Source organism: Microcaecilia unicolor, chromosome 3 (assembly GCF_901765095.1).
Source record: "Microcaecilia unicolor chromosome 3, aMicUni1.1, whole genome shotgun sequence".
NCBI lineage: Eukaryota > Metazoa > Chordata > Amphibia > Gymnophiona > Siphonopidae > Microcaecilia > Microcaecilia unicolor.
The window spans coordinates 240,903,466-240,920,049 of NC_044033.1; the positions used below are offsets into that span (position 1 = coordinate 240,903,466).

The window sequence follows — 16,584 nt, forward strand, 5'->3', positions numbered from 1 at the left end:
CCGCCCATATAGATGGCTGGCGCCGTTGAATTATGCCCCTCCACGACATCTAAATCTGACTTTAGACATTTTGCTGAAAATGTACAAAAATCAAGTAGTGAAAATGACCATTTTCAAACCAGGAAAACGTCTATCTTTTTTTCTTTGAAAATGACCAATTTCTAGATGTTGTGCATAGTACTCCTACCTTTTTTGGACCATTTACCCCCACCCCCCCCAAAAAAAAAAAAAACCTTTCAAATAAAAAAAACGCTCAAAATCAAGCCATTGGGACATAGGAGTAGCCAGCTTTCGTAGTAGACTGGCCACAAAGTCTTCACAGCAGATCAGAGGGGCAATGCATAGACTTCACATAAAAGGTCCTAGGTACATATCTCAAAATAACCCCCTTATATTGTCATTTACTAATAATCACCCTTCTCTGCCTTGCTAAAAGTTCATGACGAGGAGGAGCTAGGGAGCTTGACAAAGACAGTAGCTTGGTATGAGAGCTCCTCTGAACAGAGACCATTGTGACATACAACCAAACAATATCACTTCTTTTCTATCATGGTTGATATGGTGTAATTTGCTTATGCCTCGAGTTAGAAACAGATGCCGTCTCATGCTAATATTTTTGATACTTATTTTTTGCTCCATTATTTGAATCTACCCCTATGGGGGTAAATCAATAAATGCACCTGAAAGAAAGTGTGTAGAGAGATTCTATTAACTGTACCTATAAGTTAGGTATGTTTTATAAAATAACGCTTAAGCCCATCGATTGCGCATACATTTAGGCACATCCATTTGCACCAGCGTAAATGTTGGTGTGAATTCTTGTGATTATATATAGGCGTGGAGCCCCCTCATTCTGTAGATACCTGTGTAACTAAAAGTCATGCCCCTGATCTGCCCATGTTCCTCCCATTTTCCACCCCCCCCCCCCTTTTCTGACTCATGTGTAAAATTTGGATGCAGATCCCATGCACGTACAAGTTAATTAAAACTTATTTGCATGCACATTTTTTAACATTATATAAAACTAGTAAAACAGGCCCGTTTCTGACACAAATGAAACGGGCGCTAGCAAGGTTTTCCTCGGAGTGTGAATGTTTGAGAGAGTGTGTGTGAGAGTGACTGTGTGTGTGAGAGAGAGAGTGAATGTGCAAGTGTGTGTGTGTGACAGAGAGAGAGTGAGACTGCTGGGTGCAAGTGTGTCTCCTCTGTCCCCTGGCTCCCCTCCAGCCACCCAGAGAGTCTCCTCTCTCCCTCCCTCCCTCCCTCCGAGTTCCAGGGTCGTCCCCTCCCTCCCTCCGAGTTCCAAGGTCATCTCCTCCCTCACTCCGAGTTCCAGGGTCGCCCCCTCCCTCCCTCCGAGTTCCAGGGTCGTACCCTCCTTCCCTCCCTCCGAGTTTCAGGTCGTCCCCTTCCTCCCAGTTTCAGGTTCCCCCTCCCTCCCTTCCTCCCTCCGAGTTTCAGGGTCCTCCCTCCCTCTGAGTTTCAGGGCCCCCCCTCTCTCCGAGTTTCAGGGTCCCCCTCCCTCCCAGTTCCAGGGTCATCGTCCCTCCCTTCCTCCCTCTCTCCCTTCCAGTTCCAGCACCCCTCCCTCTGAATTTTAGAAGTCATGTTCACTTACCAAGTCAGGGTGACGGCGGCCATTAGCAGCGGTAAAAAGCGTGCAGGCTCGGCCCTTCACTCTCTCTCAGCTCTGGTCCCGCCCTCATTTCCTGTTTCTGCAAGAGCGGGACTAGAGCTGAGAGAGAGAGAAGGGCTGAGCCTGCACACCTTTTACCACTTCTGTCGGCCGCCATAAACCCGACTTGGTAAGTGAAGATGAGTTTTAAAATTCAAATGGAGGGGGCCTGGAACTGGAAGGGAGGGAGGGAGGGATGACGACACCCTCATGTGTGTGACGTCGGATTCCTTTCCCTGGCAACTCTGCAGCGTTCTCTTCAAAGTGATTGGTCACTGCTGCTTGTGACGTACCCGGAAGTACGTGACGTCAATTCAGGAGATGGATACAGCCTTACAGAGAGCATGAATGCTTCAAGGCTTCACTGTCAGGGAGTCAGCTTCAGAACGTTGGAGGTGCTTTTTATTGTATAGGATTAGGGGGAATATTTGGCAACAAGATGAAAAAAATGACTTTAGCCATGCTTTGTATGTTTTCCCCAATTCATTTCCCACTTCATTAGCTATTCTACTTGTAAAGGATCTTATCATAGAAAGCATTGTGTGACTATGGGGATTCAGTGTCTCTTTGAAATCACAGTCTCCAGCACACTCCTTTTCTTCAAAGACTTTCTTTTCACATTTTGCTTTGTCTCACTTTCTTTTTCTTCTGAACAACAAACATAACAAATGATGTTACCTTCCATGGCAAATAATCAGATAATTTCCACATTTCTCTACTCCTTGTGATGTTTCTAGAGCCAGACATCAGCATGTCATGCAATGCGTGTGCCAGGGCGTACACAGCGTTATATACACTATTGCTCTTCCCAATGTAGTTGGTTTTACAGGGTAGAACATCTGACAATTTTACATCAGAACTGCAGGATCTTTTGATGTATTTCGGACACTGGCTGTCACACAGGCCTATCCACCACTCATTAGCAAAATCATCATTTGGAAACAGGGTAAAGTTCACCTCTTGTATAAATTTTGTAAAGCTTGGGATCTTCTTCTTTACAATTGAAAATGATAAGGTGTTGCTCTTTATATAAGGTTTTTCAACATTCAGTTCAGTTTTAGTGATCCAGACCTTCCCAGGGATCATCGTAGATATGACTAGATGGAATTTATTTTCTGCATTAGCATAGAGAATGATCACTTTAACTGATGACATGTGGATGATCCGTTTCATTCGAACTATTTCCTTTATTATGATGGAATTGCTCAGACTGAAGATTTCTATGAATGCAATGCAGCCACCATTCTGCTCAATCCCTTCTCTCAGGGTCTGAATCGCCCTCAGGGTGCTATATTCATTGGATGCAATGATACCAACCCAGGTCCAGCCAAAATGTTTCAGTAACCTTATAATCCCAGCACAGAGGTGCAGTTCATTGGGGACAGTCCGGTATAAAAAAGGAAACTGAACTGTGTCACTCATTAGAAGACTCTGCGAGATAAAACCGATCTGTTCAAAAATATTATTAATAATTAGTACATCATCATCTTTGCCACTGTGAGATCAAATCTTAAATAATTTCTAGAAACTTTTAAACTCCTACATTTATCTGATTTTTCAGCAGAAAACTTAGGGTGTCTTTTACTAAAGACGCCCTTAGGATTCTATGCTTTACTAAAAATAGGTTAAAAAGTTAGGAATCGTAAATGAGGAAGAACCTGTGAGACCAATTTATACACTGTCTTCTTATTATCAGGCATTAAGTTGGATGACTGTTCCAGCTTTTCATGGTGTGGGGTCCTGCATCCTAGGTATATCTCAGCATCCTTGCTGTGGCTGGTTTGAGAATCTGTGAAAACACTTTATCCACTGTCTTCTGACAACAAGTATTCAAGTGATTGTTCCAGCTTGCCCTGGTGTGGGGTCCTACATCCTGACTAAATGAGAACATCCTTGCTGTGGTCCATAGCCCATGGTTCATACTGATTGGCATGCATCCAAAGGGGTATGACCAAAATGACAGGTCTTATACCTTTGTAGCCCCTTCAGAGCCCGCGAGGAAGAAGAAGCATGTCACTGCTCCCTTCCAAGGGAAAATGGAAAGGGGACAAAGGCAGGACCCGGCAACTTTCTTCTAAAAAGAGGCCTATGGACCAGCATGTTAGATTTGCAATGCCGGCTTTACCTTCAAAGTCTATGAGTTTGCCTTCTTCTCCCAATGTCTCCATTTATTCTGGGGTCCAAACCCCATCCCCATAACCTGCTGTTTTCTAAAAGTCGGCTAACGTTCTTAGAGGACAGGATGCTGCAGACCTTACAGGTTTGACCCTTGCAAGGAGTTCCCTCTCTAATTCTTCAATCCCTGGTAAGGAGATTAGACAGACTGCCCAGGTTAAGATACCTTCATCAGTTTCTTTTTTGGTGTCTATTGCTACTTCCTCTGTTGAGACCAATCAGTAGGAAGTTTCATTAAAAGATTTGCTGATAGCAATTAATAAAATGGATAAATCACTGCACGGAAATTTATCTTCCTTTGTGAAGTTTACAGAGGAAACTGTTGCAAAATTTAATGTTCATGAGTCTAGACTTTTACTCAATCAGCTGCAATTACCAATGATTGTCTAGCCATTCATTTAGGAATGGAGTCCTTGGAGAACATGTCTAGGGTTCTAAATTTAAGGTTTTTAAATTTCGCTGTTACAAATTTTTTGGCTTCCTTATAAATTCATAAAATTTATTTAAAGGAGTAACTACTGAGGCAATTAAATTTGCTGATGACACAAAGTTATTTAAAGTTGTTAAATAGTGAGAGGATTGTGAAAAATTAAAGAGGACCTTATGAGACTGGGAGACTGGATGTCTAAATGGCAGATGACGTTTAAGGTGAGCAAGTGCAAAGAGATGCATGATGAATTATTGCTACGTAATGCAAGGTTCCACGTTAGGAGTCACCGACCAAGAAAGGGCTCTAGGCATTATCGTTGATGATATGTTGAAACCCTCTACACAGTGTGCTGCTACGGCGGCTAAGAAAGCAAATAGAATGTTAGGTATTATTAGGAAAGGAATGGAAAACAAAAATGACATTATAATGCCATTGTATCGCTCCATGGTGCGACCGCACCCATCTTAAAAAAATACATATTGGAATTAGAAAACGTACAAAGAAGGGCGACAAAAATGATAAAGGGGAAGGGATGACTTCCCCGTGAGGAAAGGCTTTAGCGGCTAGGGCTCTTCAGCTTGGAGAAAAAATGGCTGAGGGGAGATATGATAGAGATCTATAAAATAATGAGTGGAGTGGACCGAGTAGACGTGAATCACTTGTTTACTCTTTCCAAAAATACTAGGACTAGGGAGCATGCAATGAAGCTACAAAGTAGTAAATTTAAAATGAATTGGAGAAAATATTTCTTCTCTCAATGTGTAATTAAACTCTGAAATTAGTTGCCAGAGAATGTGGTAAAGGCGGTTAGCTTAGCGGAGTTTAAAAAAGGTTTGGATGGCTTCCTAAAGGAAAAGTCCATAGACCATTATTAAAATGGAATTGGTGAAAATCTACTGCTTGTTTATAAGATAAGCTGCATATTGTACTTTTTTGGGATCTTAGGTATCTTGAGTCTTCTCAGGAACCTATTATTAAAAGAGCTACTTTGTTGCTATCTTTCCAGATAGAGGAACATGAATTTGTAATTATGAAAGCTTATTTTTCAAAACAGAATGTTCTATTCTTTTGGCAGACTATTAGGATATTCCCAGATGTTGCCAGACCCACGCAGCTGAGGCAAGAAACTTATCTTTAGCAAACGCCTAGGGTTTTTAGCAGTAGGGGCATCTTTCTTTGTAAAATGTCCCTGCTAACACTTGAGAGAATAATTATTTTGACTCGAAGTAAATGGAAACTTTTTGTTAGAAAAGGAGAATGTTTAATTTCATATTCATTTGTTTGATCTATATGAGCAAGTTATGATTATTGTTTTTGGTTACTGATTGTTTTTTGCATTGGCTTTTCTTCTTTTTAAAGTTTGGTATAATTGCTGTCTCCCAGTTATCTGTGTGACATGGACTTGTATGCACTTGTCTTCCTTTTGTAATTTTCATTTTAGAATTGTTTATGTTTTTAAAAGTATGTTTCTGAATATGTTTATTTGTAACATATGTAATCCCTTATTATAATGGGGCATCATGGGAGAAGTCTCCAGAGTTACTGGGGGGGGGGGGGGGGGGGGGGTGGGATGGATTAGAGCAGATGGTAAGAGATCCTGCCCAAGGAGTGTTTTTGAGGTAGCTGCAGAGGGAAATGTTTGAGAGATTAGAAAGATACTAGGAGTGGCGTTTTTGATTTGAAGTTTAAGTCAGATTTTGGAAGTTTTGTGCTAAATATACCATATCTGAATAGAAAATATACCCATTTTTAAAAAAGCAATACATCTATATTTTTTTTCAAAAATACATGTAACATATTTTTGTGCTCTTTGTGTTACCTTTTTGGTCCATTTTCAAAAAAAATGTTCAGGTGAAAAACGTAGAAAATCAAGCCATTGGCATGTAAGTGGGGATACATTCTCTGTGGACTGGCCACACAGACACCCAGGAGAGCAACGGGGAACCCAAGGGGGCACTGCACTGGACTTCATGTAAAAGCTCCCAAGTACACGTCTCACCTTTGCTCCCTTGTCTCCTCAGCCCTCCAAAACCCACCCAAAAGCTAATGCCTCCAAAGCCCTACACTTGAAAAAACAACAAACAGACTCCACATACTCCCCCTCCTCTCCTCCTATGATTGCCTAACTTTCCTGTACTCAAATTCCGTTCTTTTATTTGTTGACTGTTTAGTTGAAATCTGCTGTAACCAAAGGCCTTTGCAATGGTGGCATAGCAAATACCAAATAAACTATAAACTGTACACCACTATTATAGCCCTTATATGTGAGGGAGTCACCTATATGTGGGTACTGTATGTTCTTGGTAAGCTTTGGAGGGATCACACTTTCCACCACAAGTGTAAGGTAGATGGAGATATGGGCCTGGGTCCTCCTTTTTACAGTGCACTACGCTGCCATTAGACTACTCCAGGGACCTGCTTTCTCCGCTAATGCACATAGCTATAACATCTGAGACTATCACAGAGGCATGGTAAGTACTTTTTTTATTCATATCTTTGGGGAATGGGAGGGGGTCATCCCTGATTTCCTACAGTGGTCATGTGGTGATTTAGGGCACCTTTATGTCCCTTATTCGTTCTAAGAACAAAATGGCTGCCGAATGCAAAGCTTGAAAACCGTTAGCTCCTGAGCCACACAGCGGATCGGGTTGTTACCCGTTTGTAGTTTGGCCAGTTTCTGCTGGTACCTGCTTCATTTGAACTCGCGAACTACTGCACACCTCTTGGTTTGCTATCAGCCTTTCCGACCACACGACCAGCAAGTCCACACTGCGCTGCCTCTTCTGCCCTGCTGTTTGGGTGGGGTTGCTCCATCTCCGATGCTGGTCAACTGTTGTTCGCCGGCATCCACCTTCCGATCAGCTGCTCTCTGTTGCAGTTTTAGTGCCTGTGAATGGATTCCAGCGCCAGCTCTCCTGCCCTGCTATTTGAGAAGAAGTGGATACGACGGATTCCAGTTTCATCGAGGAAACTCAGAGCTAATTCAGACTTGATTGTACTGCCCATCTTTAACCCTTCTGAAATATGAAATTATTTAACCTTTTTTTCAGGTCCCTCTTCCCACTACTGTCTTACCCTGTTCTTCATATCTCGCCCACTGAAAATAACTTTATTCCCATCATTCACAGTTTCCACAGCCAGTCTAGCCGTTTAGCCTACAGTCGTATCAAAAGCAGAGAGTCCTCCAGAACTCCACCTTCACTTTATGGTCATCCTATGCTTACATAATCCCCCAAAAGACAACTTTTACGGATTTCTCCCTCACCAAATCAGACGACCCTCTTTCAAACTATCCTCGTGGGCTACATTAATGCCAGATCGGTAGTTAACAAAGCAACTATTATATCAGACTGGATCTCAGCGGAACGCCATGACCTGCTTTTTATTAGTGAAATGTGGATTCCTGTCCAACACGATCCCATTTGTCTCGCTTTATGTCCTCCAGGATACAAACTTGCACATTGGTCTAGAAAGGGAAAAAGAGGAGGTGGCATTGCATTGATCTACCGTTCCCATTTTACTATTGATATTACAGCAGATTCACTAACTCCTCACCTTGAAATTGCCTCCATGAGAATCACCAACAATTCATTGCATGGCCATTTAAATTGCATTTTATTATATAGACCTCCTGGTAATTGGAATCAATCCCATACTATCTTTACAGACTTCATCTCTAACATATGTTTAACAAGTCCTACCATTATTATTTTAGGTGACATCAACCTCCACCTAGACGATCCTACATCGGCCAGTGTGCGGGACTGCACTGATTTTCTTCTCTCATAGGATTTTTCTTTAACACCCCTGCAAGTTATTCACGCCAAAGGGCATTCCCTCGATCTTCTTTCACACAAATTAGCCTTAGATAGTAATTTCTGCATAAAAAAATTTTAATGGACGGAAACTTCATGGTCCAATCACTACAAGTTAAACTTAACCCTTTTATGTTGTAAAAAAGGTCCCCACCGCTCACTGGGCCTTACAACTTACAGTTCTAGAGGTCTAATTGACCCTAGGGACTTTTGGAAAATGGTTTATGACAAAGACTGGACAGTTTGTACAGATTCCAACTCCTTCCACTTCGACTGGGATACTAGGTGCAGAGCCGTCTTAGATGTTTTAGCTCCTGAACGCACTCGCACAACACACCGACAGAACTTGACACCTTGGTATAATGATGAACTTCGGAATATTAAAATACTTACTCAATGAGCAGAATGGTCATGGAGAAAAAATAAAAATGAGCATACGCTTAACACATGGAAACACGTGCAGCGAAAGTATAAATATTCAATACGAGAGTCTAAACGGCACTACTACAAGACCAAAATAGGTCCAAACTAGGTCCAAACTTTAGAGACTTAAAGAAACTATTGTACTTTGTCAATAAATTAATGGATTCTAATTCACTGACCACCTCTTGCACAGATATTCCACCTGCTGACGTCCTTTCAGGAAAAAATTAGTAATTTGCAGAAAACAATCCCTCAGACCACTACTGACATCGATTACTTTCTCAGCTGTCTCGCTCCTATCCCAGGTGAAGATCCTGCAGATCGTTTCTTGTCCCACTCTCCTTGGATGTTGTCACCCAGGGGTTTCACAAATTTTCCAAAAAGTACTGTTGGCTGGACCCTTGCCCTAATTACTTGCTCAAATCAGCACCTTCCTGCTTTCTTGTTGACCTCACTGCTTACCTCAACTTTGTGCTCGAACGCGGTCTATTCCCTGAAACTCATGGTAACATATTACTTATGCCAATTCCAAAAGACTCCAAGAAACAGAATGGTGACCTTACCAATTATTGCCCTATTGCATCAATCACACTTTTTGTAAAAATGATGGAGAGCATGGTGACGAAACAACTAACTGACTATCTTGGCAAGTTTTCTATTTTTCACGAATCTCAGTCTGGGTTTTGTCCCCTTCACAGCACCGAAATCGTGCTCATCACTCTACTTAACAGCTTTAGGCAGGAAATAGCTCTAGGCAAAAGTATATTGTTATTAAAGTTCGACATGTCAAGTGCATTTGACATGGTTGCTCACACCATACTACTGAACCTCCTCGACAGCATAGGGATCTGCGGACATGTTCACAGCTGGATTAAGGGCTTTCTCTCATCTAGAACTTACCAAGTAATCGCCAACTCAGATTTATCACAGTCATGGAAAGCAGTTTGTGGAGTCCCTCAAGGCTCTCCACTATCACCAACACTCTTCAATATTATGATGATTCCACTGGCCAAGTCCTTAAGTAAATTAGGACTCAACCCGCATATTTATGCTGATGATATTACTATTTATATTCCCTTCAGAAATGACTTGTCCGAGATTTCTAGTGAAATTAACCACTGTCTAAATCCAATGTACTTTTGGGCATCTTCTTTCAAACTCAAACTTAATGCTGACAAACACACTGCCTTCTATTATCATCTCCGCACAACAAGTACAGACCTTCAACATTAATCACTCCAACCCTGAACCTTCCCATCCTAGATAGCCTCAAAATTTTGGGAGTCACCCTTGACCACTCACTTTCACTCGAAAAACAGGTTAATGCCACCACAAAGAAGATGCTCTTCTCACTGTGGAAACTAAAACAAATAAAACCATTTTTCCCTTGAGAGGTCTTTTGCAACCTCATACAGTCCGTCATTCTATGTCATCTGGATTACTGTAACGGAGTTTATGCTGGATGTAAAGAGCAACTAAGAAACTGCAGACGGCCCAAAGTACAGCAGCCAGATTGGTTTTTGGAAAGTCAAAATTTGAAAGTGCCATGCCCCTCCGTGAGAAACTGCATTGGCTTCCTGTCAAGGATTGAATCACCTTTAAACTCTGCTCTCTAGTTCACAAAATCCTATATGGTGAGGTATCTGGCTACATGATAGATCTCATCATCCTACCTCTCAAGAATACTTTCAGGCTCTCCCGTTCATATCTTAACCTTCATTATCCAAACTGCAACGGCATCAAGTACAAATCCACATATGCTACATCCTTCTCTTTCATCAGCACTCAGCTTTGGAACTCTTTGCCGAAAACCTTAAAACCCATCACCAACCATCTAACTTTCAGGAAATCACTAAAGACCATGTTATTTGGAAATGCTTATCCCACGGCCTCTGCATGTGTCTCCACTGTTGGATGTGCATCGATCTAGAGACATTTTGGACACATTCCCCTTCCCTCTTCCCTCCTGGTTTCCCTACTCCTTCCGTCAATTCCTACTCTTCCCCATTATCTCTTGTAGTTTTTCCTGCTGTATTAGCGTCTTTTTACTGCATTGGTGTCTGCCTCTGTGGTGCGCTGTAAGCCACATTGAGCCTGACACTGTTGGGAAACTGTGGGGTACAAATGACATAATAAATAAATAAATAAAAACAGACCTAGAGCAAAACATTGACGTTTTCAACCTATACGTTGTGTTTTGCTCCATTATCGCAATAAAAATGTCCATGTGTTAGGCACGACCTAATTCCACCTCCACAGTGCCCCGACATGCCCCCTTGTGATTTGGATGCATCTCAGATGAATTGCATAGATAAACGTCTGCAAAATAGGTTTCAAAATTAACGATTTAGATGTTTTGTGAAGAAATTCATCCAAATGCTGCTTTATAACACTTATTGGATGTTTTTCTCTTTAGAAAATGAGCCTCTAGGTGTCACAGTTGGGATGCAGTTTGAAAGTAATAAAAGTTAATGTTCTAGTGAGCACATAGTCTTTGGTTGCCTTCACCCCTGCCAAACAAAATAAGGCTGGGATAAGGGGCAGTTATTGACAACCAAAAGCAGTAACTGGATGAGAGGAGTGCTCTGGGTGGTGAGAGCCCGTGAACAGTGAAGGAAGGAGCCTCTTCAGTGTCAGAGTCAGCAGCTTGTGGAAATGCATCAGTGGGGGACAGCTTGTGACAACTACTGCAAACACAGGCTTGGATTATTCCACCCAAAAGGATGGGAATTGGACTGATGGAGTTGTATCTATGTGAATACTCATAAGATTAATAAGAGATCATTAACTTGAATAGATAAGAGAAATGTCCTTAGAGACTCACTGATATTTAAACTGCTTTCAGCAAGCACACTGTTGGATGTAGGAGACACAGTTTGATATCAAGTGAACTACCTGTTGTGAAATCAAGTTGGACTTTGGATTGCTGCTTGTTGCAGACTTTAAGTAAAGTTTGTTTGCAAAAATACAAACCTTGACATGGAAAGTGTTTCTTTGGAGTGAGAGTGAAGTTCTTTGCACCTAGACTGATAAAGGAAACTAAACTGAAATAATTCGGAGGGGCATAATTGAAAGGGACGCCCAAGTTTTTCTGAGGACATCCCGTGAAGGGGCGTAGAAATATTATCAAAACAAGATGGATGCCCATCTTTTGTTTCGATAATACGGTCGGGGACACCCAAATCGTGAAATTTAGGTCGACCTTAGAGATGGTCATCCTTAGACTTGGTTGTTTCTGATTTTCGGTGATAATAGAAACTGAGGACACCCATCTCAGAAACGACCAAATTCAAGCCTTTTGGTCATGGGAGGAGCCGGCATGCGTAGTGCACTGCTCCGCCTGACATGCCAGGACACCGACCAAGCACCCTAGGGGGCATTGTAGTGGCCTTCACAAATTCCTCCCAGGTGCATAGCTCCCTTACCTTGTGTGCTGAGCCCCTCAAAACCCACTACCCACAACTGTACACCACTACCATAGCCCTTTTGAGTGAAGGGGGACACCTAGATGTGGGTACAGTGGGTTTCTGGTGTGTTTTGGAGGGCCCACATTTACCACCAAAAGTGTAACAGGTAGTGGGGGGATGGGCCTGGGGCCGCCTGCCTGAAGTGCACTGCACCCACTAAAACTGCTCCAGGGACCTGCATACTGCTGCGATGGACCTGAGTATGACATTTGAGGCTGGCCAAAAAATTTTTGAAGTTGTATTTTGAGGGTGGGAGGGGGTTAGTGACCACTGGGGGAGTAAGGGGAGGTCATCCCCGATTCCCTCCGGTGGTCATCTGGTCAGTTCGGGAACCTTTTTGAGGCTTGGTCATAAGAAAAAAAGAACCAAGTAAAGTCGTCCAAGTGCTCATCAAGGATGCCCTTCTTTTTTTGATTATGGGTCGAGGACACCCATGTGTTAGGCACACCCAAGTCCCGCCTTCACTATGCCTCCGACACGCCCTCAGGAACTTTGGTAGTCCCCGCGACGGAAAGCAGTTGAGGATGCCCAAAATCAGCTTTTGATTATGCCGATTTGGGCGACCCTGAGAGAAGGATGCCCATCTCCCGATTTGTGTCAAAAGATGGGCATCCTTCTCTTTCGAAAATAAGCCTGATAGTGGCTTAATACCCTATGACCTACTAGAGCAAGTTCTGCCACAGCCTGCACCCAGCTCAGTGACAATACCCACGTCTGTTCTGTTTGTTTATGGCCCGGGTCTCGGGGTGCCTGACCCAAAGAGCTAGTTGGTATCCTAGTATGCTGGGACTGAAACCTGGGTTCCACATATTGGGGAGTCCTTTTACCATTTATTTATTTGATTATTAAGCCTGTCCTTCCTACAGTGCCCAGAATGGGTTAGAGCGTAAGATTAGCCATTCTGGATCAGATCCTTGGCCATCTAACCCAGTATCCTGCTAACCAATAGTGGTCAATCCAGGCCACAAGTACCTGGCAGAAACCCAATTAGTAGCAACATTCCATGCTACCAATCCCGGGGCAAGTAGTGGTTTCCCCCCATGTCTATCTGAATAACAGACTATAGACTTTTACTCCTGGAACTTGTCCAAACCTTTTTTTAAACCCAGATTCTCTAACCACTGTTACACATCCTCCAGCAATGAGTTCCAGAGCTTATCTATTCTTTGAGTGAATAAATATTTCCTCCTATTTGCTTTAAAAGTATTTCCATTCAATTTCATTGAGTGCCCCCTGGTGTTTGTACTTTTTGAATGAGTGAAAAATCGATTCACTTTAACTCATTCTTTTTCAAGCTGAAGAGCCCTAACCTCTTTAGACTTTCCTCATATGTGCGGAGTTCCATCCTCTCTGTCATTTTCATCACTCTTCTTTGAACCTTTTCTAATTCCGCTATATCTTTTTGAGATACAGAGACCAGAATTGAATGCTAAAGGTGAGGTCGAACCATGGAGTAATAAAGAGGCATTATAATATTCTGTCTTATTTTGCTTTCCTTTCCTAGCAATTCCTAGCATTCTATTTGCTTTTTTGGCTGCCACTGCACACTGGGCAGAAGAATTCAGTGTATTGTTTACAATGACAGCTAGATCTTTTTCTTGAGTGCTGACTCCTAAGGTGGACCCTTGCATTAGATAACTATGATTTGGATTATTCTTTCCAATGTGCATCACGTTTGCATTCATAATATAATAAAATACAACAAATAACAACATTAAATTAAATTAAACAATGGTTCCAGTCCGACAATTTGCATTTCAACTTATCAAATTGTTAGATTAAAACAATTAAGACTTAACAGCCTTACAAAATCTCACAATATCATTATTAGATCTCACAGAGGGAGGAATCTTGTTCCATAACCAGGTCATAAAATAAGAGTAATCTCAAGAGCGAGCACACTGTAATGAAAGGATCTGGCAGGAGGCAAAAGAAACTAGGACGTGAGCCTCTACCGACACCTATTTAGTAGGCAAAAGGACTCAGGCACTAACCATGCGTTAATTGGTTGGCATGTGAAGAAAGTGTGTTCCTTTACTAATCAGTTAACGCAGCTTCATTACTGTGCATTAACCCCCAGATTTTATGTCATGCCCAAACATCCTCACTCAACTTTGTGTATACATTGACTAATGAGCATCAGTAATTGGGTTCTGACAACCAATTATTGATATTAATTGGCAGTATTAAAAATTTGTGTGCGCATCTATAAAGCACAGTACTTAACTTCAATCGCAGGCATAAGTACAATGCCCCAAAAGTTAGGTGATCGATCCACACCAGATACAATTCTATAAAGGGTGTATTCCCTGTATAGAACAGTGCTTAGTGCTCAGTTTTATCAGCACCAAATGTTCAGTGCTATATTTTTAATTTCCTCCTTATTGATTAGCGCAGGAATCACGTGTGAGCTCTTACCGCCTAATTTTTTTAATGGCTGCACACTAATGGCAACATTAACGCATTAATGGAAAAATTAGAAAACGGCCATTTTTTGGGAAAGATTTCATGCAAGGGCATGCTAGCTCCACTTTCTAATGCAGCTTAGTAAACTAATGTATCATAGCATTCCCCATCCTTCACTCTTTTCTTAATAGATTATACAGTAAAAGAAAACAGAACAGTCCTTTTACCTGTGGATAGTGGTACATCCTGAACGTATTGGACATTTGACTTGATTGCTCTGATGTAAGGCCTTCAATGATAGCGGCCAGCGTGCCAGATGTTTTGCAGCGATAATTAGGAACCCAGGTGTCCATACCAGTAAATATACTCATGGCAGCCCCAAACACAAAGAATGGATTGAGATAAGATTCATAAAGATGAAGCCCTAGTGTGATGTTGGGTAAGAGATCTGAGCTGTTGTTAATCTCCTCCACTGCAGAAACAAAGGCCAGGTAGTCAAAATAGTTTTCTTCATGAAAACTGTAAGACAATGAAGATCAGACAATTAATCACTCACTGAAGGATGGAAAGAAAGCGGTGGAACTATTTTCAAAGCCAGTGGTCAGAGTGTGTTTTTAAAAGCCAGCTTAAAAGGTTTGAAAGTATAATTATATTAGGCCTAAACTTAAATGCACAGGCTATCTGTATACAGGATGCCTTGTAGTGCTATAGAAATGATAAGTTGTAGTAGTAGTAGTAGGATGAATATCACCACTATGGGAGCAATTCTATAAAATGGAACCTACCCTCCTTTACAGAAAATTAGCATAAGATGTGAGCACATATATCAGCCATAGAGCTAGGTAAATACTCATACCTCGAGATGTGTGCAGTATTTTCTGTTATCCCCCTTATTCTATAAAAAGTGTTTGTGAGTAAATCTGGGCTCACAATCCACGCCTAAATTTAACATGCGAGGCTAAAATTGGGGCGTGGTTCATAGGCATTCTGAGCAGTTGGTTCATATGGCTGTAGCTAAATATAGCACATTTCAGCTGGTGCAAATGGTCGTACGTAAAGATAGATGTGATTCCCAGCTATAAACGCTAATTCTATAAACCATACCTAACTTCAGATGCACAATAGAATACCTGTATGCACTTTTTTTGGCACTGATTTAGATTGGATCGATCCCTATGTGTATAAATGTGAGACCAGGGCCGTGCCAACCCGGTAAGCGGGGTAAGCATGGCAGGGGGGCGCCTGCCTTCAAGGGCGCCGCTGCCGCTGGCCGAGTAAAATCTAGAGCAGCTTCCAGTTCAGCAAGAATGAAGGGGAGCACAGACGGATGATACTTCAGGCTGCCTTTGCTTTTGTTTCAGCTGTTCCTCTGGGCCCGCCCTCATTTCCTGTTTGTGGAACAGCTGAAACAAAAGCAAAGGCAGCCTGAAGCATCGTCCGTGCTCCCCGTCACTCTTTTTAACAACAGCCAGCACTAATGAAGGGGAGAGGCTGCAGTACACGTCCCCCTTCACATAGGAGCAGGAAAGAGTGCTGAGAGGAGAGGAGAGACTGCTGCTTGGATTGCTGACATTGGTAAGACATCTGAAATTTCTTTTGATAGCCTTGTTTTGATTACTGCAATGGCCTGGGCCTACTTATGGGGATAAAGAAAGTGCATTTGAAGGCCCTGCAGGTTGGGGGAACTGGGAGTGAACCAGCTGGGAAGAAAGGAAAGACAAGACAAGGAAATTTCTGTGTGTGTGTGGGGGGGGGGGGGGGGGGGGGAAGAGAACAAGCTAGAATCAGGGAGGAAGGAGGGGAACTACAAGGGCAGCACAAGAAAGGAAAATAAGCTGATGGAACAGAAAGGCAAAGAGGCAGACAGGGAAAAAGCAAACTGAGCCATTACCCCCCCCCCCCCCCAAAAAAAAAAAAAATAGCTGGCAAAATAAGTACAAAAAGCTTTAAAAAAAAAATGTGCCACGCGGGGGGGGGGGGGGGGGGGCAACTGATAGTCTGCAGTGGGGTACCAGAGACCCTTGGCACGGCCCTGTGTGAGACCTGCCTATGACCCACCCACACTCCACCCATGTGTGATCTACCTTTTAACTATGAACTGTGAAAGATATTCATATAGTCATAGAACAGTGAATAAGCAGAATATCAGCATTTATGTATGAACATACGAGTGAATAGGCACATTTGGTACCT

General features: G+C 42.3%; 1 protein-coding gene across 1 annotated transcript in view; it reads right to left on the reverse strand.

The window, feature by feature from the left end:
* The window catches only part of LOC115464500 (vomeronasal type-2 receptor 26-like), a 55,860-nt gene that overhangs the window by 24,559 nt on the left and 14,717 nt on the right, over nucleotides 1-16,584 (reverse strand). Inside the window, exons 4-5 of the mRNA XM_030194867.1 lie at nucleotides 14,619-14,910; nucleotides 2,354-3,124 (exon numbers count right to left, since the gene is read on the reverse strand). Of these exons, the coding sequence (XP_030050727.1) occupies nucleotides 2,354-3,124; nucleotides 14,619-14,910 (1,063 nt within the window). The remainder of the gene's footprint in view (nucleotides 1-2,353; nucleotides 3,125-14,618; nucleotides 14,911-16,584) is intronic.